Source organism: Elgaria multicarinata, chromosome 16 (genome assembly GCF_023053635.1).
Source record: "Elgaria multicarinata webbii isolate HBS135686 ecotype San Diego chromosome 16, rElgMul1.1.pri, whole genome shotgun sequence".
NCBI classification, from domain to species: domain Eukaryota; kingdom Metazoa; phylum Chordata; class Lepidosauria; order Squamata; family Anguidae; genus Elgaria; species Elgaria multicarinata.
Window position 1 is genome coordinate 15661445 of NC_086186.1, and position 25591 is coordinate 15687035.

At 40.2% G+C, this 25591-nt stretch overlaps 2 protein-coding genes across 3 annotated transcripts in view; one reads left to right on the plus strand and one right to left on the minus strand.

Moving 5' to 3' along the window:
• The window catches only part of FGF7 (fibroblast growth factor 7), a 42381-nt gene extending 26848 nt beyond the window's left edge, over nt 1-15533 (plus strand). For both annotated transcript variants that reach the window (XM_063142805.1, XM_063142807.1), the window contains exons 3-4: nt 12717-12820; nt 14487-15533. In XM_063142805.1, the coding sequence (XP_062998875.1) occupies nt 12717-12820; nt 14487-14681 (299 nt within the window). In that variant the 3' untranslated portion in view covers nt 14682-15533. The remainder of the gene's footprint in view (nt 1-12716; nt 12821-14486) is intronic.
• FAM227B (family with sequence similarity 227 member B) overlaps nt 1-25591 on the minus strand; it is a 102452-nt gene that overhangs the window by 61098 nt on the left and 15763 nt on the right. The window contains exon 11 of the mRNA XM_063142649.1: nt 19417-19563. Within this exon, the coding sequence (XP_062998719.1) occupies nt 19417-19563 (147 nt within the window). The remainder of the gene's footprint in view (nt 1-19416; nt 19564-25591) is intronic.

Here is a 25591-nt window from a genome sequence, read left to right on the forward strand (position 1 = left end):
TTATTCTCCCAGCATTTTAACAGTCTATAAATAAATTTTAACTTGGTGTTTTAAATTTGTAATTTTGCATTGCTGCTGTTTTTATCTGGTTGAGCTTTTATATTATGGTTTTATACTGTTGTTTTATACTTTGAATGTTTTTAATTTTTGTGAACCGCCCAGAGAGCTTCAGCTATTGGGCGGTATAGAAATAAATAAATAAATAAAGAGACTAAATTTATTGGCATATTTCAGCAAGCATATCCCAATAAAAGTAGACTCAACTGCGAAAGCTTCCTGCACAAAAGACCCTTCGGTAAAATCTGGACCCCTACCCCTGGGCCCAAGAACAATTATAGCATAACTGAACTTATTATGTATTGGTATTTTAATTGACCCAGTTAGCTGTTTTTAGCTGTTTTATTTTTTGTATGTTTTAATAATTTTGCTATAAGACGCCTTAGCTCATGATGATGATGATGATGAATATAGCATTTTCTTTTCTTGAATCTGTGAAGAGAATCTCTGAGAAAGATATATATCGATCAATCTACCAAATGGTTCCTCATAATACCAGAACAACATAACAGCTTGCATCCATTTAATGATTCCTGGATTGATTCATACAGTTGCATATATCCAAAAACATTCTATGGAGATGGGTCATCCATGTGATCTACAGACATTCTCTTGAAAAAAAGGTGTAACACTGGACAGTTCAGAGGGTTTTCTTCCAGCAAGTTGTATGGACAAACCATTTCCCAAACATTTTCATGCGTATCTATCCAAATAATCACTCTGGGCATAATGCACTAAAAGCATGTGACAGCTCCTAGAGTGGTTTGTATTTTTATCTCATTTTAAAATAAATTAAATATCTTTTCAACAAAATACAAAGCTCACTCAGGAGTTGCTAGTGCAGTCAGAATAACCAGTTATGGAGATAAGTCAAATGAACCGTTTTTCACCTAAGCAGATGGTGGACAGAAATATGATATAGGATATATTGGCAGAACATGATGCAGGGTAGTGAATGATTATAATGTTGGAAAAGTTCTTCAGAGTTTTTTAAAAAGTCATTTAGAAAGTACCTCTGTTTCCTGTTTCTAAGACAGTTGTTATTTTGCATATGTTATTAATAAGTAACTATCTCTTAATTAAAAGGAGAAAAACTGAATGACATTAATAAAGCATACCTAACACCAGTCAGCATTTGTGTTATGTTAAGACTGGCTCTATAAACTGCTAAAGCAGCTTCATTTTCACAACGGTTAGAGATAATTTTCTTCTGCAAAATGGTGGTTTTGTAATCTTGTCTACCTTAATTTCTGTTGTTGCATTTCTAAAGCTAATGGACAGTATCCAAAGATGTCCTTATGCCAGCAGAACAAATGTGGGCAGATTAAATTCCCCTTCCCCCTGCATCCCACTTTTTTCAAGCAGCCAAGTTTCATACTAGTAGCACCTCTACTAGCATCTGCATTCTGTGAACTGGGCTCTAGCCATCTTCAGTAGTTGGCAATTATGGTACTGTGCTCAGTGGTGGCCTACCAATACAACATGCAAGCCGAAAGCAGGTGTGGTTTGTTATCTTCAAAAACTGTATTTGTAGAGCATTATGTTTTAAACTTAGTTGATTGTACAGCACACTAATATGAAGGTGAACATAATGCAATATAAGAAAAGAGGAAAAAAAGTTCACAGTTTTGAAATAAAACATTTTTCATGTGTATATTTGCAGAAAGATTAGCAATAACACGAACTATCAATTACACATTAATTTTAAAAGCTTTCTAATTATTGTATGATGACTCAAAATGGTACAGTGTTTTTCTAATAGGCTGAAGTATATAGTAAAAAACTTTCAGAAGACATACTGCCTTCTAGAAACTCTTCATGCTTAAGGTCAATTAATCTATGTACCCAGGGCTTCATTACGGTATGCATCTGGTAACGTTAATATAGCCCATCAGAAATTCTTCTTCTACCAAACATTGACCTAATGTATACTTTCTTGATTGCTATTCATGTTTCAAAATTCTCAAACTAGCAAACAGCATCAACTACACTTTAAGCAGGGTCATATAAACAATGAGTAGAGATTTGACTTGGCTTTGCATCATCTTTAAAGGTCATCTGAACTCAAAAAACAAGCACTCTCAACTTCCATTAATTAGAAACACAAGTTAGCTGTAGCTCATCCAAGTCTTTCCTGACCCCTCTTTCCCAGCTTCAAAATTCACATACTACAATTCAGAGGAAGAGTCACTAGAAGAGTTTGATTTTTGAACTGTGCGTACATGGACTCCATGTTCCTCACAGAGCTCTTATTTGTCCCATTGCCAGTTTGTATCCTCACAGAGATGGATGCATTTTCTGCTTCCTTAAGAATCTAACTTTGATATTCATATTCTAATTTTGATATCCAAGCAAAGATGGTGAAATCATATGATAGAAGAATCCCATGACGAATCAAAAGATCAATTCTCTCTACAGCAGTGTTGTCCAACCTGGTGCCCTCCAGGTATGTTAAACTGCAACTCCAATAATCCCCAGCCATCATGGCCAATGGCAGATAGGGCTTAAAAGTAGGAAGTCATTCTTCACGCAGCCCTAAACACTACATCAGCATTGCAGGAATATTACTTCATTGATACAAGCAGACTTATAAGTGCACAGATTTAGGGCTACCAAGCCCAATATGAAACGTCTCTGTGTAGAAGGGAAAATTTCAGCAGCTGTGATTCCTCCTACTTCTAGCTCCTTAACAGAAGAAACTATGCTTGCCAAATGCAATGTGACAAATAAGAAACTAGATGAACATTTAAATTAATATATATATATATATATTGTTGAATACAGAACTTGAATATAAACAGATCAACAACATAAAACACACACAGTCTGTGCAAAGCGGTTTGTCACAGTTTAACAACCCTTTTTTGATACCATGAAGAAAAATCTCTCAAATTCAATTTTGAGGCACTGCCCGAGGTAGTGAAGCTATCATGGATGTTTTGTGGTGTAGTGAGTAATTGGCCATGAAAGAACAAATGTGCTAATACTGTGTTTTGCCAATTTCAAAGAACATTTGAAATGGTGGGAGGGAGCCGTGATCTAAATATGTATTTGTGACATGTGAAAGCCATCCACACGACCACATCAATTATCATCCCATATGATTTCATCACCTCAGTCTTTGCCTCAAAATACTTTTGCAAAACCTCCTTTTGGAGATCATAAACATCTGTTTATATGTCGCTATACTGAGATTGATTTTGCTATTGCAACCAATAAGCATCTAACATGATTGATTCATTGATTGATTATCATATTTGTTAGGGAACAAATATATTTGACTTTTTATTTGTTCCTGGTGAACTGGATGAGATCTACACTACTGCTTTAAAATGGTTTATAACAGTAGTTGCAACTGTTGGGGCCCAAATCACACTCCATATACAATTTTCAAACCGTTTTCAAAGTGTCATATCCTGCTCGGTGTAGATCTAGCCCTGAAATGCCACAGGAACGGGAGGGGCCATAGCTCAGTGGTAGAGAACATACTTTGTATGTATTAGGCCCCAGGTTCAATCTCTGCCATTTCCATTCAAAAAAGGTCAACTAATAGGTGATGGGATGGACCGTTGCCTAAGGCACTGGAGAGCCACAGCCACCAGGTTAGGTGAACCAATGATCTGGCTCAGTATGTCGAGGAACTTTAATTCCAAACAATCCAATATATTACACACACACACAATTCTATAGGGATAAAACTGAATCAAAAATTTAAATTGTAGGATACCAGGACATACCCTCCAAGATTTTCAAATGATCATGCCATTTCACAAGTCAAGGGAATAATCCCCCAAATATGTGTACTAAATCAGGATGCCAATTGTTTCACCTCATTTATAAAGCAAGGTGGGTGGGTGGGTGAATCTGGTATATTTTGAGTCACTCTGAAATATTAATTATTTCATAAATTGTGGTTATGTAGCCACCATAATTAGGAATGTGTCACATGGCACACTAAAAGCATCAGCTGATCGGGGAGAGGAAATTGTGGTTCCCTACTGTCACTTCTCCACCCCCGTTCCTGTCCCACAATACTTCCTCTTTCTACCCGGAGAAGAAGTAAACAAAGACCACATGGCTCATTCAGGGGCCACTTTTAGTGAGCTGCTTTTCCTGCACACAGCAGAAAATGGTACATTCCATTTTTTAAAAAAGTCAGATTAAAAGGGGTCCATTTTGTGACAGAAAAAGGCAAAAAGGAGGGGGAGGCGCATGGGAGGTGGACGTCATCTAAAGGATGTGCAAACATCTGTAAGTGGGCAGTAGTGAGTGTGCAATAAAATGCTTGTCTGATGACACTGTCATTGTTCACACGACAAGCTAAGCCATAATGTATAGCTCAAAATACTTAGCCACCATGGCTTAGCGTGTCGCCTGTTCCAGTTCACCATGGCTTAGCGTGTCGCCTGAACAGGGCCAATGCGTCTTAGATAAGGCTGTTAAGTGTCCTAATACTTATGTATAGTAGAATATTTCTGTGCTGCAGGCCATATTGAACGACATTTGACACTACTGCTTACGCAGCCTTAGTGCACTGTTTGGGATTTTCTTCATGAGAGTTGTACTTGTGTTTTTCAGTTTCATTTGTCAGTTCAGTTTCATTCATATAGCAGTGTACCAAACGTGGTGGTTTTGTAGGGCTCTCACCTTAGTTTCCCTCTTGATGGTTCAAAGACACAGCACAGATTTCTATTCTTAAAGAGATGGTGGCTTTTGCAATAAGAGTACTGATTGCTACATTACTACATTTTAAACATGGCAATCCAGAATAATATTAAATCAGTATTATACCTTTCCTTGAAGTCTTCAAAGGAGACCAAAGATCACAGCAAAATGTTTTCAAAAATTTGCACAATAGACATTATAAGGGCCATTTTGTGGGAGTTTCCAGTAGGGATAGACATAAGACACAACTCCCAGATTATTGGGGGGATTCCACACGTCGTACTCAGGGCGCTTCCATCCGCCCCCAGTGCACCCCGAAAACGATAGTGTTGCTTGCCTGTAAAAGAGACGAGGAAGAGGCGTCCTTGCCGCTGCCACCCACCTCCCTCCTCGCCAGCCGGCTCGGAGAGCTCGGCAGAAGAAGGCGGGGTGGACCCCGCCTTCTTCCACCAAGCTCTCCGTCCTGGCCGGCGAGGAGGGAGGTGGGTGGCGGCGGCGGCAAGGACGCCTCTTCCTCGTCTCTTTTACAGGCAAGCTACGCAATCGTTTTCGGGGTGCACTAGGGGCAGATGGAAGCGCCCTGAGTACGACGTGTGGAATCCCCCTTGGATTGCAGTGCAGTGCAGAATGCATCTCTAAATTTTGCAATGCAGTTCTTGCCCCCCCAAACATAACAAAATAAGCAAAAATTTATATTTTTAGGATACAATATATTTAGGAATGTCTACTTTGAGATAAACTATGTTTAGGCTTGCACATTTTGTAAGAAGATACGTTGAAATAATCACTTAACAGGGTCGGTCCTCGCATAAGGTGAGATGAATTCCCTGCCTCAGGCGATGGAGTGGAAGGAGTGGCAAATTGTATGCTACCCCCTCCCATCAGAAGGGCCCCCAACTATCCCGGGTGCTCCACAGAACTTCCTTACCTGCTCCCTCACTGTAGCCTCTGACACAGCAGGAGAATGGACCCGATGGCACTCTCCGGAGTTGTCTCCCACAAGTTATACTACAGCAGGTGCTCCAGGGAGTCCAACTGGCCTCGCTCTTCCATTGTGGCAAATCTTAGCTACAGTGGGAGAGCAGCCGGCAAGGCTCTACAGAACAAACGCTACGGAGAACCAGTAGCAATTTGAAACGGGCAGAGAGACGGACGAAGGGGTAGCTTTCTGGTGCTGTAGGGAGGCACATGCTGCTAATTTTTGGGAATCTGATGCAGGACTAGTGATTGTGGGACTGCATCAGTAGTCTTCTTGCTTCCAATATGCTCTGTTTGTTTATTTGTAAATAAACAGAGATTATAAAAACACCATGTGTCTTCAGTATTTTCTCATTAAAGGGAACAGATTTTGTGTGATCATTCCTGACTTCCCACTGCTCAGAGTAGAGTGTGGGTGTGGGTGTGTGCGCGCACACACACACGGGTATTCTATCTATCTATCTATCTATCTATCTATCTATCTATCGAAATATGGAGTGCTATGCTTTATCAGACCAATCACTTATCCAGTCCAGCATCGCGTTGGCTATGCTATAATTGAGTCCAGTTAGCAAAGAGAAGAGAACAAATTAGCCTCACAGACACCCAAGTTGGTGGCCAGCACTACATCTTGTGGTACCAAATACCACACTTTTGTAATTAAGTAAGAAGTACTTCTTTTTAACTTTTCTAAATTTTTCGCCATTGAGCTCCACAGGATGACCCCGATTTCTAATATCCACACCTCTATCCTGTCTCGCCTTTTTCTAAGCTAAATAGTCCCAAATGTTGTAAACGTTCCTCAAAGGGGAGTAGCTCCAGCCCCTTGATCATTTTGGATGGCCTTTTCTGCATCTTTTCTAACTCTTCAATAACATTTTTGAGGTGTGGTGACCAGAACTGTGCAGAGTATTTCAAGTGCAGTTGCACCATATAGATTTGTACAAGGGTCAAATGATATTGGCAGTTTTATTTTTAATTCCTTTTCTAATTATGGCCAACATGGAAATTGTGTGCTTCACAAAACGTGCACACTGAGTCAACAGTTTTCATCGAGCTATCCACCACAGCCCCAAGAGCAATTTCTCGGGTCAGTACTACAAACGAGAAGGATCTTGGAATTGTTGTAGATCACAAGCTGAATATGAGCCAACAGTGCGATATGGCTGCAAGAAAGGCCAATGCTATTTTGGGCTGCATTAATAGAAGTATAGCTTCCAAAGCATGTGAGGTACTGGTTCCTCTCTATTCGGCCCTGGTTAGGCCTCATCTAGAGTATTGTGTCCAGTTCTGGGCTCCACAATTCAAGAAGGATGTAGACAAGCTGGAGCGTGTTCAGAGGAGGGCAACCAGGATGATCAGGGGTCTGGAAACAAAGCCCTATGAAGAGAGACTGAAAGAACTGGGCATGTTTAGCCTGGAGAAGAGAAGATTGAGGGGAGACATGAGAGCACTCTTCAAATACTTCAAAGGTTGTCACACAGAGGAGGGCCAGGATCTCTTCTCAATCCTCCCAGAGTGCAGGACACGGAATAACGGGCTCAAGTTAAAGGAAGCCAGATTCCAGCTGGACATCAGGAAAAACTTCCTGACTGTTAGAGCAGTATGACAATGGAACCAGTTACCTAGGGAGGCTGTGAGCTCTCCCACACTAGAGGCCTTCAAGAGGCAGCTGGACAACTATCTGTCAGGGATGCTTTAGGGTGGATTCCTGCATTGAGCAGGGGGTTGGACTCGATGGCCTTGTAGGCCCCTTCCAACTCTGCTATTCTATGATTCTATGATTCTATGATCTCCACCAGCTTGGATCCCATCAGCATATATGTGAAGTTGGGATTTTTTTTGCCCCAATGTGCATCACTTTACACTTGCTTACATTGAAATGCGTTTGCCATTTTAAGGCCCATTCTCTCAGTTTGGAAAGATCCTTTTGGAGCTCTTTGCGATTCCTTTTTGTTTAAACCTCCAAAATAATTTGGTGTCATCAGCAAACATGTCCACCTCACTGCTTATTCTTAATTCCAGATATTATTATGCACTCGCATATATAGTGATTGAATAGGGTGGCCATATTTTGGAAACCAAAAAGGAGGACAACATGGCTGGCCCCCAAGGGGGCGTGTCCAGCACCAAGGGGGCATGCCCATCCGAACATAGCCTTGGTCACATGTCTGATTTTACAGCACACATTTAAGACAAATCTGTTCTACATAACATCTTAATGTTAAAATCACTGAAATAAAGAACAAGTGAGAGATTCAATGTCATTTTGATTTGTGGATGCCTTTCCTCTGCTGAGCTCCAGGTACCCGACTGTCCACCAAATCTGCAACAGGAAAGGTGCCCTGCTTACCCAAGACTTCTTACCTAAAGACTGGAGATCCTCTTAATGCCAAGGGCTGAAACTGCTCAATATGCAACACCCCAAAGAGGAGGTTTGACAACCTGAGTTTGAAGGATATGGCTCCAGCAGTTTTAAAACACAATAATTTTAAAACTTTGAACTTTTAAAAAAATCCTAAAAAAATAATGGATGAACAGATCTGATTCAAACTTGGCATGGCGAAATCTCTCCTTAGGAGCTATCATGGTGCCAACTTTCAGCCCTTTATCTTTGAAAATGTCATTTTTAAAAAATAATTTTAAAACCTCAAACTTTTTTAAAAATTCTAAAACTCAATGGATGAACAGATCTGTTTCAAACTTGCCATAGCTAAAGTCCTTGTTAAGAGCAATCACAGTACCAAGTTTAATCTCTTTATCTTTAAAAATAACTTTTTTAAAAAAATTAAATCCTCAAATTTTAAAAAATTCCTAAAATCAATGGCTGAACAGATCTGTTTCAAATTTGGTATGGCTAAAGCTATACCTAAAATCTATCATGGTGCCAACTTTCAGCTCATTATCTTTAAAAATGACGGTTTAAAAAATAATAATTTTAAAACCTCAATTTTAAAAAAAAATCCTAAAAAATCAATGGATGAAAGGATCTGTTTCAAATGTGGTGTGGCTAAAGTTCTACCTAAATCCTATCATGGTGCGAAGTTTCATATCTTTATCTTAAAAAATGATGGAGTTATAAGCATTTTTGTTAAGTCCTATTAGAGCTGCTCTTTGGGAAAATCCGGATTTCCCCTCCCCCTCCCGGATTTATCATCAAAACCCCGGACAAATCCGGGCAAATGGTCACTCTATGACTGAGATTGCTATGAACATTTGAAAATTAATAACGGATGCATATACTGAAGTAATAGTTCAGTTATAGTGCTATTTATGCCCACTACACTATATTTAGCTCTGATATTGTAAAGGATTCTGCAATGACTATTAAGACTGCAATAAGATTATCCACACATAAATAGTTTAAAGAGATTCTAGTGCAAATGGAAACTGCATCCAGAAAAGGCTTTTTAAATTCAAAGAACAATGGTATCATGTTATGGCTGTAATAATTTGTCAGAGAGGCAATTTATGATCTCCAAAGATACTTGTGCATAATACACTTTGCTATGTTTAGATTTTTCTCAAGATATTGAAATCAAGGCCATATGTGCAGGCACATTTTTAACCTTAGTCAAAAATTAAAACCATCTTGAAAATGAATAAGTGATCAAGGTGACCATTTATGCATGTTTTACAAAACCTTAACCCAGCACTCAACATCTAAAAGTGCATTTAAAATTAACCCCATGTTTCTCAGCATTTCTCTGAATGGTAACACATTGGTAATTTATGGCCTATGGTCCTTGAGAAGCCATCTCAGGGGCTATGCAATTCCTTGGATTTCTCCCTCCAAAAACAGAGATGGGAGGGAAAGACAGAGGAGGGCCAGGATCTCTTCTCGATCTTCCCAGAGTGCAGGACACGGAATAACGGGCTCAAGTTACAGGAAGCCAGATTCTGGCTGGACATCAGGAAAAACTTCCTGACTCTTACAGCAGTATGACAGTGGAACCAATTACCTAGGGAGGTTGTGGGCTCTCCTACACTAGAGGCATTCAAGAGGCAGCTGGACAACCATCTGTCAGGTACGTTTTAGGGTGCATTCCTGCATTGAGCAGGGGGTTGGACTCGATGGCCTTATAAGCCCCTTCCAACTCTACTATTCTATTATTCTACGATCCAACTGCTGATGACCCCTCCTGGCCCCTGAGGAAACTTCAGCAATCCTTACAGCTCCAATGTTAGTAGAGGCAAAAAGAAGTTAGACCAGGAGGTGTACTGTGCTCCGGACACCCACCCAGTATGGGAAGGGGGTCTACACTGGTCCTGCAGCTAGTTGTAGTTTATTTCCCTCCCATTGACATCAATGCAACCCATCCCAACCAGTAGCTCTACTCTGTTAAGAACCTGCACATACTCAAGTGGTGTTTTTTTTTTTTTAAAAAAAAAGAAGTCCACCCACAGTAATGCCATATTGTTTTATCAAATAGCATACATGTGTTGTGATTGAGAAAGACCCAAAGTCATCTTCTTTGGCACATGGAACTAATCCAGTTCTTTGGAACCGGGCCTAAAACTCTATATTATGGAAATATCAGAAACTCAGTGATGTTTACCATAAAGGCCAATCATTTTAAAATGACTGTGGTAAATGTCAGATAATCCTAAAATGTGACCAAGTACCTTTGATTTATCCTCATTTCCATTCATTAGTAGAAAAGACTGCATTTACTAAGCAGATTGGAAAAATATCCAAAACATGCCTTTTGTAGACCACCCAGAGAGCTTTGGCTATGGGGCGGTATATAAATTTAATAAATAAAAATAAATAAATTAAAGAATAATTTCTGATTTATTATTATTATTATTATTATTATTATTATTATTATTATTATTATTTATATAGCATCATCAGTTTACTGGAATATGTCAAAACCCTTCAACAAAATGAAAGCCAATTTTCACCCTCATTTTCAGTGGATATTTGGCCATTTCCAAGACATTTCTGAGAAATATCAAGAATCACAAAGCTGAATTAATATTTTTCAAATATTCTATTATTTCTTTTTTCTCTAACGTAACTGAAAATAGGCAAACGTTGGTCTAAAAATTCAACAAATCCAAAGTTATAAAAAAAACTAACTGCAATCATGAAAAAAGGTAAGGGAAGTCATGATAGAGGTGTACAAAATTATGCATGGTGTGGAGAAAATGGATAGTGAAACATTTTTCTCACTCTCTTATAATACTAGAACCCAATGAGGTCATCCCATGAAGCTCATTGGTGGGATATTCAGGACAGATAAAAAGAACTTCACACAGCACATAAACTATGGAATTAACTTCCACAAGATGTAGTAGTGATGGCCACCAATATGGATGGCTTTAAAAGGGGGGTTAAATAAATTCCTGGAGAAGGCTATTAATGGCTATTAGTGCTGATGGCTATATGCTCCCTCCTATATCAGAGGCAGTATGCCTATGTATTCCCAGAGGCAGGGGAACATCAGTGAGGGTGGGGTGCTGTTGCATTCATTTCCTGCTTATAGGTTTCCCGTGGCCAGTTGGTTGGCCACTGTGTGAACAGAATGCTGGACTAGATGGACCTTTGGCCACACCAATGTGTCTCTTTTTATGTTCTTATGAAACATACAGCCGTCAAAGTTCCTGCCCGTGTCTGATATCTGAGAAAGGCATAAGGAAATATGAATCTTGTGAGGAAGTAGCTTAATAGGATGGCAATTTTGAGGAGATAGACAAATGGACGACATGTATACACACCTTTCTCACAAAGTGGACTGCCATTGGCACAGCTTTCAATCCCTCTTGGTTTTGGGCTAGGGCAAGAGACCTCCAACAGTGGACCCTGAGGATTATGGTTGTTGATCTAGATAGGTACCTGAATGATCAGGTGAAGTGGAACTATACAATTTGTCCAACTGCAATGCTTAAAGATGGGTTCAAATACAGATGTTTCTACAGCAGCTTGGAGGGGAAGATGCAAAAATAAATAATAAAATAAATAAATGGAGAGCTCAGGTGAATTGCCCATTTCCCTCCTGCAATACAACACACAAAGTATCATCTAAAGTGTGGAAATTCATTTGCAATTCCACTTGTATCTGCCATAGAAGAGCAACAGTTGGGTACTGTCAGAAGCCAACAGTTTGGAAGCACCTACAGTCTCAATCCAGAAAAATCTACTTTACGTGCATCTCTGGATGCTAGGTGCCAAGTCCTCCACCCCGCCATAAGGCTGAATTCTTTTGAGCACATAGACTCAATCCAGAAAGTGATCTGCACTGTGTACAGAAATTCATTTCTACATGCCAATTTCCTTACTGGATGGATAAGTATTCTGTAACAACTAAGAGAATAAAAATTAAAGCAAGAGGAGCTTCCCAATTATACAGATTGAAAAAGTTCCGATACTAAATTCTACTTGTTTCGCTTTACATGACACAGATATATTTCAATGCCTATCAGTTTTCAACAGCCATAAGGGTCAGACAGATACTTTATCAACTTGTAGTCTCCGTGGTCTGTTTTCTATCATTTACAAGTTCTAAGGGTTGTGATCTTGCATGGAGATGGCACTTTAAATTACTTTAAAATCATTTCGATGTAACCTTTGGAAAAACAAATCTATGAATCTTGATTAAAACTGTGTACATAGCTAAGTTCTGCTCAAGGAATGTATTATCTTCCAAACACATGTGGTTTAGAATGGTTGTTATAACACAAGGATAGTATTAAGTAGTTGTGTGAAAAGTTTTCATCAACCTATAATAACATATAGATATATAGATGTTCATGCAATTTATGTACATGTGAAGCACAATTGACAGGGAAGTTCTTATCTGTGAACCGCACTTTAATGGCATTTGCATCGTAGAGTAATTCTTTCTTTTCTTTTTTGGGCCACATGTATAGTTACGTTAAAAGGATTTGGGGTGGTTTTTTTTTTTTTTAATCCATGCTTACCACTTGATCAACCCTTTTAAAAAATATACTGTAAAATTATTAAAGTAAGCAAATGCACGAACTACAGATCTCTCTGTTATTCCCTACAGGTATCCTCGAAATAAGAACAGTGGCAGTTGGAATAGTGGCAATCAAAGGAGTGGGAAGTGAATACTTTCTAGCCATGAATAAGTCTGGGAAACTTTACGGAAAGGTACTGGCATAATTATGAGTAGCAACTTGTATTTAATGGAGAAAAAATATATTTGCTTTGAAGCAATGTTTTTAATCAGCTACGTTTGTCTTTGTCATGGGGCATGTCTAGTCAAGGGGGGGTGGAGGGGTATGATCGCGTGATTTTATGATCGCGAGATCATACCCCTCGTCTACACACACACACGACGTCTCGGGAGGAAGAGGACATTGCACCCGCCATTTATTTTTGAATCAGAAAAAAGCACAGGAGCGCTTCTGTGGAAAATGTAAGGATTTTTTTTTAAAAAAAAACCCCACCCCCAATGGGCACAGAGCTTTTGAGGAGCTCTGTGCCCAGCTCCTCACGGTTACTTGCGAGGAGTCGGGACGAAAACGGGACAGCGGGCCACACATTCCATGGTCTCGGGATCATCCTGAGACTGTGGAAAAATCGGAATTTAATGGTAGGGTGATATCCCAGGCCAAGGGGAGATCGTCCCTCCCTGCTCCTGAGATCCCCTGTGCGGCATGTGGACGCACAGGGACGATCCCAGGATATCACCCCGTCTAGCCATGCCTATGGTCCCAAGCTGTGGGAACAGATGAGGATCATTGCACAGTGCTGCTTTTGTGGAGAGCTGGGAATAGCTTTTCAGCTCTGTCCTATCATGGAATGAAACCTCACTTGAGGTCAGTTGGCTCCACCTACCCAGAGGACATATAAAAGGAAGCAGGAAGAAGCTGTTGGCTGTCTGGTCAACAGCTCCTTGGCTATGTCCAGATGTCTTTGATTGCTCTTCTCCTCACCCACCCCTCTTGTCTGATCTGTCTGCCTATTTGTTCTTGGCTTCCCTCTAATCCAGCTACACTATTCATGTGCTCGCTTGCTCCCTGATAAAGATTGTTAAGGCTTGTTTCCTATTGTTAAAGCTTGTTTCCTATCGACCGATGCTGAGAAGTATATATCTTTTAGAACTTCTAAATTCCTTGTCAATGCTCTACAAATAAGTGCCACGAAGCCTAAAAGCTGTATGGAAAACTATTCAACTCTTAATGGTTTGTTGGTGGAGTTTTAAATTGCACAGTGTTTTATTCTGTGTTTGTGTATAATGGCAATTTGCTAAGACACAATAAATCTGTGATTGATTGATTCATTGATTGATAAAGATTAACGATGGACAAGCTTGGAGTGCATGAGAATCCCTATGTGGTAAGGCATGACACTCGCCCATTGTTGCATGTGGTCTTCTCCACCTTACCCTACAAAACAAGCTTTCTTACACCTGTACTGAAAGGCAGACTTGCCTGCAGCACCATTTCTACAGCGCAGCAAATCACAGTTTATGTTAACCACTTGAATGCACTGAATCAAATGGGAATTTTGATCTGAGTCAAGATGTCTCCCGAATCATGTTCTAATGTTTTTGCGTTAATGAAAATTTGCGTTCATGGAAGTTATTCACTTTTAAAAGATGCAATAGATTTGCAACGATAAAAGCAAACAGATTTCTTTAATAATAATAAAAAAAACCAGTAGTTAGTTAAGCTTTGTATTTCAAGGTCATACAGGTTTTGTTATATGCTACACATCCCACCCAGGTATTTCAGCATTCATCTTATTACCTGTTGTCATTCTTCTCCCATTATTAATTATTATTATTATTACTATTATTATTTTTCTACAGAAAGTGTGCAATGAGGACTGCAACTTCGTAGAACTAATTCAAGAAAACCATTATAATACATATGCTTCAGCAAACTGGACCCACAAAGGGAAGGAGATGTATATTGCATTGAAACAGAATGGTGCTCCTAAGAGAGGCCAAAAAACAAGTAAAGAAGACGTTTCTTCCCATTTCCTTCCCCTTGCAGTATCCTAATCATATGATATCTATGAAGAACCAGTTCCAGCAAAACATTTTCATTTGAAAAAGGGACTGTTTGAAGGTACAAGGAAGAGAAGCTGGAATACTACTGAAACACTGAACAAGCTGGACTTGAGCATTTATGTTTATTTTTAAGAGGCTGCCTTTTTTTTAAAAAAAAATTGAAGTTAGACACTACATCAGATTTAGTAACTAAAAGTTGTAAAAATTTGTAAAGAGTTGTACAATCCTTATGTTAGTATAAGAGTAGCTTTGCAGATTCTTAAGTTAAATTTACCCCTATGCGTTTAGTCATGACTTGATTATCTGATGATATTTTATTTAAAATAAACCTATCTGCTTAATTAAACATGGCTGCTATAATAATAATAAAGCAGATAAAAATGTTGTGTAAAATATATCGGACTTGATGGCTGCTGGAATGAGTCTTCAGATAATTAAGTCAGTACTAATCGTGAAGGCTGAGCAGTATTAAATACTTCCCTGGGAAAAAAAAAGTATAAGTATTAACACAATTTGAAATTGGATTACTGTGGTATTCAGACAATAAAGCTAGTATGGAAGATGAAGGTTGCACCACTGCAATGTATTCATATGTATTAGTAAGAATGCCTAATGCTGCTCTAAAAGATGTTACAAAATACTGTATATAAAATAATATTAATAAGGGAAATGTACTTCATCTCACTTTCCTCAAAATAGCCTTTTATATAACGACGAAGTAAAAATTCAGACAACATCATATGGGTTTTTATGTAACATAACCTATCTTTTTATATAATTCCTGTTAGGGCATATGGCTTCTATTCCCCCCCCCCCCACCGTTATTCATGCTTTTTCTGTTGTTACAGCATTAAACTTTATTTTAAGTTATAGTTGAACTTTATTGTTTATTTAAGTTGATGTTATTTATAAAAAAAACTTATTAAGCTGCATTTGTTTCATATGCTTTTAATTCTAAAGGAATAACAAAACAGTTTGGCTCAGCGCCCCACCCCCACCCCGCTTTTTTTTGCTTCTATGACCAGACACAAAGTCTAGTACACAACACTCTTGCCAATGTGCACTGGATGGCAGACAAAAACGACAGCCTGCAGCAATTCTTACAATGGAAGTTTCAGATGGAACAACCCAAAAATGCAAAAAATCTAATGCCACATTCTCCTTCCAGTTAAGTCTGATAGCATTCCCAGAGTCATAGCAAAAACTGTTAAGTTATGTTTCTCATAAATAATGGGCAGGAATCTCAAGTGAGGAACTGGCCCAGAACGTCCAGCCGATATCAATGAAATCACACTCAAATCCCTAGCTGGATGAGGAATAGCCCATGCAAATGGGGGTTCTGCATGCAGTTCTTCACCATGACCTGGGAGGTGTCTTCATGGTGCTGGGTTGGCGCCACGTCATTCAGAAACCCCGTGCTTTCCCTCCCCAGGGTGGTGTCAGGAAATCCCAATACTGAGGAGGGAGCGTGGGGTTTCTGGGCAGTCAGCTGGGGACCAGAGCTGCCCCCGCCCTCTTCCTGGTAGAAGGCGACCAATCACAGGTTGCCTTCCACCGGGCACCACCCGGCCACACCTTCGCTGCGACTCTGGAGCGACACTTTGGGGCTGTCTTGACATCGTCTTGCATGTCCTCGCCTTGCTCCGGAGAAAAAAGCTGGGGAAAGTCCCCGACTTTTTTCTCTGTAGGTTTGGCGGAAAGCTACAGGATGGGTGTGCAATTACAGTGGCGTCGTATCATCAATGCTGTGGCACCGCGCACCTACTGTGGGGCTTAGACAGCTCCCAAGGTTGGAACCCTGTTAGAATCGGTTGTTAGAATCAAATATATACATACACACCCTCAGAATCAATCTTATTTTTTTTCTTTATACACATAAGAATGGCCATGCTGGATCAGACCAAGGGTCCATCTAGTCCAGCATTCTGTTCATACAGTGGCCAACAAGCGTACATACACAATCCTGGGAAAGAGGTGAACAAACATCTTATTAGTCAACAGCTTGGGTTGAAAGAAAGAAAGGAAGAAAGAAAGAAAATCAACAACAATAGGTTTAGTTAACTGACTGATTGAAGCTGCTCTTAAAATTAATGCCAGAACACTTAAAATTAAATCCACAAGCAGAGTTGGCTTCAAAAAAAATATTCTGATTAAATAATTAAATTAGAGGGGAATACAGTGCAAAGGCTTTTAAACCTCATAGATAAATGTTCTATTTGTATTTTTATACTTCTTTTGCATTTGGTTTGGCAGGCATGACATTACGTACTGTCTGTCATTAAAAGCCAATGAGGGGGGAAAAGAAAGCTTGCCTGCATTTATGATCCAAAATAAATGCCAAGATATCAATTAAGATGGGTGAAAAAAACCAACAAGAGTTAAGGGATAACACTAGGGTTGCCAAACCTCCTGTGGTTCAGACTCAGAGGGTCAAACTAGATGTATCGTTAATTGCAATTAATGCCTCCAGACTTTTCCTTCTGAATAGCAGCTGGGGTGTGGTGGGGGTGGTGGTTACATGACCATGTACCTGGGGGAGGGAAGGTTAGCCCTTCTCCCCAGCTGTGCCCCAACAAAAATCACCCCATCTCCTGCAACTGCTATTTGCCCAGGAAAAGAAATGTCTATTAAAACCAATGGAAGCTTCCCTACTGGGGCAAATAACAGCTTCGGATGGGCCGATTTTCACAGAGCACAGCTGATCTCCCCGATGCCTCTTATTTAGAAGGGAAGAACAGACATATTAAATACAATCATGCAATTGGCATCTAATTTGTTTGTCCTCGAGATCTGAAAGACTGGGGGGAAGTTGGAATTTTCTATAACCACTTACATTCCTGTCCTAAACTGGGAGATTCACTCCACTTTTGTTTGGGAGGTAGATATGAACTCCCTGCTGTCAATATAACCTATTTACAACCTATTTGTTTGCTCAAAATGTTAGACATGAAGAATTTTTGTGATACCCTCAAGGCTTACCTAAATCAAGAAAATAGGGGGATTTGAAGGGAGTGAAAAAAATAGCACTGAAATTGCAAAAAAATCCACCAAACCCACTTTTTGAAGAAATAATTGAGGAAAATATGAGGAGAATGTTTTTGCTTTTCATAACAGAAAGAGAGAAACGAATGTTGTATTTTGTGAAGGTCTTTCAAACTGGGATGCATCGACTTCAATCATGAGATTGCAAAAGTTTCTAACTTGCCTGGGGGAAAATATTTTTATGCCTGGCGATGAAAAAATGTTTGGCATTTTACTGTACTCCTAGTAGTTTTCCCAGGAATTGTAGGTGGCTACTACCTGAAGAAAGACATTCTCAACTCTTTTGGAAACAGACAGCTTTATAAGGCACTCAGGGCATGTCTACAATGAAGCAGGAAGGATCTCGCGATATGCTGATCATGAGATCCTCCCCTTTGTCCACACGTGTCGCGTGACGTCTAGGGAGGAAGGAGGACGTTGCGCCTGCCATTTTTTAAAATTGAAGACAAGCGCATGAGCGCTCCAATGATAAGGTTAGTTGTTTTTTTAAAATAATGATCCTGCTCCCACCCCACCCACAATGGGCACAGAGAACCTGTAGAGCATTGTGCCCGGTTCCCAGCTCCTCACGCTTTCTCACGAGGAGCTGGGATGAAACCGGGACGGCTGCCCACGCCTCCCGTGGTCTTGGGATGATCCCAAGACCATGAGAAAAATCAGGCTAAAAGCTGTCCTGGGTATTCCAGGGAAATGGAGGGATCATCCCTCCCTGCCTCCGAGATCCCCTGTGCATCATGTGGACGCACAGGGATGATCCCGGGGCGATCCCTGGGATAAGGCATGGTGTAGACATGCCCTTCATGTATCCCAATATCCCCCCTTATTTTTGCATCTTACAGGATTTAGATAGCTACGCACATTCCTCTAGTATTAACGGTCATAGTAACATGCTTTCACTAAGCTGTAGAGATACCTGCTTGTAATTGTTCATTCAGTGGTTCGGTAAAGGAATCTTAAATGTATATAATGCATTACTGACATCAATCCCCAATGAATTTTTGAACATCATGTTTCCATTCTCTACATAATACATTTACTGGTTGTCAGCATAAAATCCCAAAAGAAAGATTTTACAGCGCCTTACAAAAGGGCTCAGAAAAGTCTTTGGAGAAAAGGAACATATTTCTGCATATTCTTGTTGTCTATCCTCAGTGCATCAATGGGATAATTAAGAGGAAGTTCCCAACGCATCTGAGAAATAAGGCAAAGGCCAGTGAAGCCTCCATGGGACAATTTAAATTGTTTATAGTTTTAAGGTTAAAACCAACATGATGAATTATGCAAGAAAAATAATGGGGTATCAGTGCAGGTACTGGTCTACTCGTTGACCCACCTTGCTAAGAATTAGGCTAATGCACTATGCACCACATGAAGTTCCCAGAAGTCTTCAAGAGCTGTTCCATGCTGGCAGACTAATCTTACATAAATTGTAACTGTCATTATTTCCTTGCTGATATTGCTCCCCAGTCACCATGGCTAGGAAATTAAGGTATTTCATACAGATTTCTCTAACCTCACTGATGAATTTACAAGTTTCATATTTATTTCTAAGATGTACCATTGTCACTTTTAAGATGGTCTTCTATAATCATTTAATCACTATTATTATTGCCGACGTAAAAACTGTACCCTGCAATCAAACAACCATTCAATGATTTGTTATGTCCATTTGCCTGGTACTTACAAGACTTTGCTCTTGACTGTGTTCTAAAGTGGATTTTCATATATGATGATGACTTCTGAAAGGAATCTTTTTGCATGCTGCATTTTGCGGGCATTTCCAACCAGCATAAATTCCATTTCTTCCAAGCAAATTTTCCAGGTTTGAAACCTGCAAAAGTTTTTTAAAAAATGTTTTTAAACAACAACAACAACAACAACAACAACAACAACTGATAAGTGATTTTTTTCAGGTCTTTTGTTTAAAAAAGTGTACATGTTTATATGTATCTTCAATAGAGAACTGTTAATATACTGGGATTATTCTTAGTTCATTATCTGTCTAAACGTTTTTTCTTTGGAAGCTGAACACTGCCATTTGAAGGATATTTGTAATGAATCGGAAGGGGTTTTATGGTCCATTTTAACGGTTTTCAATGCAAAAGAGCTCTCTTATTCAGAAAAGAGCTTTCTTATACAGATATGTGCAGAAAACGTTCAGCAAAATGATCAAGGGGCTGGAACAACTGTCATATGAAGAAAGGTGATAAGATTTAAGGCAGTTTAGTTTGGCAGAAAGGCAACAAGGGATCGGGCCACTTTTTCTCCCTCTCTCGTAATACTAAAACCTGGGGTCATTCCATGAAGCTGAGTAGTGGAAAATACAGGACAGATAAGAGGAAGTATCTGGGGCTGCCTTTGAAGACGGTTCGGAAGCTGCAGCTCGTGCAAAATGCAACGGCCAGATTGGTTTCGGGAACCAGAAGGTTCGACCATATAACACCTGCTCTGGTCCGCTTGCACTAGCTGCCTGAATGTTTCTGAGCCCAATTCAAGGTGCTGGTTCTGACCTATAAAGCCCTACACGGCTTGGGACCACAATACCTGACGGAACGCCTCTCCTGACGTGAATATACCCAGTCACTACGTTCAGCATCTAAGGTCCTCCTCCGGGTGCCTACTCTGAGAGAGGCTAGGAGTGTGGCAACGAGGGACAGGGCCTTTTCGGTGGTGGCCCCCAGACTATGGAATGATCTCCCTGACGAGGCTCGCCTGGCACCAACACTGCTATCTTTCCGGCGCCAGGTTAAGACTTTCCTCTTTGCCCAGGCATATGGTGACACATCTTAATCACCCACATGTTTAGTTTTTTTAACGGTTTTTAATGCTTTATGTGTGTATGTTCTGTGTTTTAGGATTTTAAATTTTGTATACTCGTTTTAATCTTAATTTTAGAATTTCTGTAAACTGCCCAGAGAGCCCTGGCTATGGGAGCAGTATATAAGTGCAATAAATAAATAAATAAATAAATATCAGGGGCAGCGTGCCTCTGTGTATAAGGTTGCTACGAGCACAAGCAGAAGAGCGCTGTTGCACTCATGTCTCGCTTGAGGGCTTCCCAGAGGCATCTGGGTTGGCCACTGTGTGAATAGGATGCTGGACTGGACAGGCATTTGGTCTGATCCAGCATGGCTCTCCTTATATTATTTTGTAATTAGTTGTTTTTACTGCTTATTATCTGTGCTAGGCCATGAACTGAAGAGGCTGTCTCAATTAAATAAGAATGTCATGCCTCTGCCTTAGCATAAATGCCTTAGCATTTTTGACGTAGCCTCCCTTAAATGGCCTCTCCCCATTAGCCCAGTGGAAGTAGCTCAGTCACACCTCAGTTTTGTTGTGGGAGGGCTTTCTCCAGGCTGGGTGCCAGCATTTCGTATAGTGAGGCACCCTAAGGCAGAGCATATTGCCACTGCAACTGACCTTCTCGGCCAGTAGCGCCCACAACCCGCTGCCTGCCTGCCTATCCATTATGGTGTCCAGCAAAGATTGCAAGGAGGGCCGTCTCATGGTCATTGGGGCAAGCTTAATTAAGATGGTGGTGCTGGCAAGTTCAAGGGTGGACCTCTGCTCTGTGCTGCCACCAAGCCACCAGTGTTGCTGCTGCCAGGAATTCTGGGTTTCTTTAGTTTGAGGGGAAATCGTGTTTCCTTACCGGAGCTTTGCTTCCTGCTTCTCTTGTGCAATTGTAATGGTGCTGCATGACACGGCCAGAGGGGGTGACCACATGGTTTATAATGGAAAACACTGCTCATAGCCCTGAATGGGACAGTGCCCTCTAGTGGGTGACTTGTACCACAACTTCCCCTGCACACGGTAGGAAATCCCGAGATATTTCAGCAGAGACAGGATATCACAGTTTTTAAAAACAAACAAACAAAAACGGAATCACCGTGGCACGGAATTGCCGTGACATCACAAACTTCCGTGAGAGGCCAGTAATGAGCGTGCCTTATTTCGCTCGCATGAAGAAGTCTACTGTCTTTGGCAGCAGCCAATGGGGCAGCCTAAATGCTTGCTAGTCCATCGACAGCAGTAGTGCTGAGAGAAGCTTCCATGATTGTTGTGCTGTGTGCAGCAGCACAGGCAACTATGGAATAGCCACTGGGGTTGATGACCCACGGTATACATCATCGTAAACTGGGTCATTAAATTTCTCTATAGGTTGGGATATTTGAGCCCCTGGGGACCTTGCCATTCTTTGTACCTTATCAGTAAAGTGTGCTAAGTCCTCTGAAGGGGACACCACGTCTGCCGTGACCACGAGGTCATCTGGTGGTGATGTATCTTGTGAGGAGTCCGATTGGTAATCCTCCTCTGATGGAACATCCAGTCCCCTCTGGAGGTCAGGCAGGCTCCAACCTTGTATTCCTTTCGGCGCCTCCTGAAAACATCTTTATTCCAAGAAGCCTTTCTTTAACATGCAGCCTTGGATTTCTGTGGTGTTGTTGTTTTGCTTCTTTTTAAATTTTGTTTTAACGGTTTTATTCTGTTTTTATTTTCATTTTACCTTGTACACCGCTTCGAAATTTTTTCAATGAGGAGCGGTATATAAATATTCTAAATAAATAATAAATACAAAAATAAGTTCCAATCCCACACATCTGAACTTGCTGGCACCACCACTTTCATTTACACAGACTCCACCTCAACATGTGCCACTTGCCAATGAATTAGCAAGTTGGGAGGTGAGATTGCCAGCAGGGGAGAATAGATGCTAAGAAAGGGGCACCAAGTGTATTTCCATAGAATCATAGAATAGTAGAGTTGGAAGGGGCCTACAAGGCCATCGAGTCCAACCTCCCGCTCAGTGCAGGAATCCACCCTAAAGCATCCCTGACAGAGGGTTGTCCAGCTGCCTCTTGAAGGCCTTTTGTCCAGGGCCCTACAAGCTGAACACTGCCACATCTAGAAGATCCATTAATTTAATGGGCACCAATCCAGTAATTACAAGAAACTTCACACAGGCCTAGTTTTTGTTTTTGTTTTAAAAGAACTTCCCACTTCAGAAATAAATGAACACCAAGCAGGATATGGCACTTTGAAAATGGTTTGAAAACTGTACATGGAGTGCGTCCAAGGCCCCGACAGTTGTCACTACTGTTATAAACTGTTTTAAAGCAGTAGTGTAGATCCTGCCCAAGAACTGTAGACAGACTTTAAGAAACCAAACTGGCAGAAATTCCAGAGAGAAAGTATTGTAGTTACATGCAATTGTAAAACCAGTTATTCCGTTTTGTGCTTTGTCTATTCACATTGTAGACATGCAATTATGGAATTTATAGGGAAAACAGAGCTGGAAAGGGCTGCCTGGATCCAAAATACTTTCTGCTATGACTATTTCCTGCAATGGGGGAATCACAGACAATCAGTAAATAATAGAACCTGCCCTTGGGAAAGAATAGAAGCACAACAGGGATGGAAAAGCTATTTTACAGACAGAGATTATAATAGCAAGCTTTCCCTGAAGCTGAGAGAAGATCAACCAGAAAATTTAAAGAAAACTGGATAGAAGAACTAACGGCTACCAAGAGCATTGATAAATATTTTTAGAAGAGATGTATCCCAAATGAAACAATTTTAAGTTCCACGGATTTCAACAGGGACCTAATAAGCACTTAGTTAACTCTGCTAGTGGAACTTAGAAGTGTTTAACATTTCCTGCCCAATTTTTCTAAATCAGGACTATAAAACACATCTTGTAGTTAAATTTTAAGGTGTTTTATTGTAATCTGCATTTGTGATTGTTTTTAATAACCAACATTATATCAGTATTGATGTTATCATACCAATCAGGTCACCCCTCTCCACTGGTGTAACGCAGCCCATAACAATCACACCAAAGAAGCAGGAAGCAAAAGCCCCGGGTAAGCAACGCAATTTCCCCTTAATGTAGAGACACTCTGAATCACTTTAACAGTGGAATCTTAAGTATGCATACTCAGAAGTAAGTCCCATTGAGCTCAATGGTAGTTACTACCTAGTAGATGTGCTTAGGATTGCATTGTAGTTAGGGGTTTGTTTGTTTGAGGGGGATGCATTAAAAAAAAACTCAAAAAGTCTTAGGGCCAAACTAGATGTAATGCTAAACATATCACTCTGAAGCATGTCAAGATTGTTGTTATTCTTTTTAAAATTAATGACAGGCATGGAGGGCTCCATTTTTTATCCGTACTGCGGTCTGTGGGAGAAAGAAGTTAAGCCTTCTCTGCTCAGATCGTCCCAGCTGAAATCCCAGTGAAATTCCCCCACACTGCTATTAGCTAGGGTGACCATATTTTGGAAACCAAAAAGGAGGACAACATGGTCGCCCCCAAGGGGGCGTGTCCAGCACCAAGGGGGCGTGCCCACCCGAACATAGCCTTGATCACATGTCTGATTTTACAGCACACATTTAAGACAAATCTGTTCTACATAACATCTTAATGTTAAAATCACTGAAATAAAGAACAAGTGAGAGATTCAATGTATCTGAACTTAACTTCACTCACTCCTACTTTTGTAGGTTTTGCTGTACTTTGAAGCTTTTGCTATACTTTGTGTGTTACATTCTCCCCTTCCCTCAAATATCTTTTCTGACTGTATCTTCACTCATTGCAAGCTGCTGTTGTTGTTAACAGGGTTTGCTACTGGCCCCAGATCTGTTTCAAATTTGGGATGGCTAAAGCTCTACCTAAAAGCTATTGTGGTGCCAACTTTCAGCTCTTTATCTTTAAAAATGACAGTATAAAAATAATAATTTTAAAACCTCATTTTAAAAAAAAATCCTAAAAAATCAATGGATGAACAAATCTCTTTCAAATTTGGTGTGGCTAAAGCTCTACCTAAATCCTATCATGGTACAAAGTTTCATCTCTTTATCTTTAAAAATGATGATTTTAAAAATAATAATTTTAAAACCTCAATTTTTAAAAAAATCCCTAAAAAAATCAATGGATGAACGGATCTGTTTCAAATTTGGTATGACTAAAGCCCTTCCTAAGAGCTACCATTGTGCCAAGTTACATGTCTTTATCTTAAAAAATGACGGAGTTATAAGCATTTTTTGTTAATTCCCATGAGAGCTGCTCTTTGGAAAAAAATTCGGATTTCCCCTCCCCTCCCGGATTTGTCATCAAAAACCCGGACAAATCCGGGCAAATCCGGTCATATGGTCACCCTATATTAGCTCACCAATCAAAAGCTTCCATTAGCTCCCCCCTCCCCAGGGCAAATAGCAGCATGAGGGCTTTTCGTCAACACTGTGACTGTGACTGGGGTTGGGTTGGGTGTAAAGGGTTAAACCTTCCCTCACCATACACTGCAATTCCAATGAAAATTGCCCCATGACTGCCATTAAAAATAAAAATTAATGTGTTTCACAGTGAAGCATTTAGCATCATATCTGGTTTAAAGACTGATATTTTGTGGCATACGTTTTGTAGCTAGGGATCCTGGGAGTTCTAGGACTTTTTTCTTTCTATCTATATTATTATTATTATTATTATTATTATTATTATTATTATTATTATTAATAATAATAATAATATCCTGCATTTTTTCCTAAGGAACCCAAGGCGTTGTACATAAGCCTCCTCCTCTCCATTTTATCCTCACAACAACAATCCTGTGAGGTAGGTTGTGCTGAGAGTCTGTGACTGGCCCAAAGCCACCCAGTGGATTTCCTTGGCCGAGTTGGGTATAGAACCTGGATCTCCCGACTCCTAGTCCAACACTTCAGCCACTACACCACACTGGCTCTCTAAACATGCAAGGGGTTACATCCAAAATGTGTTACTTATAACATGCCACAAGACTCATTATTATTATTTTGCTACAAGAATGTTGCTGGGTGATTATTCTTTCTAATTCTGCTGCAGTGA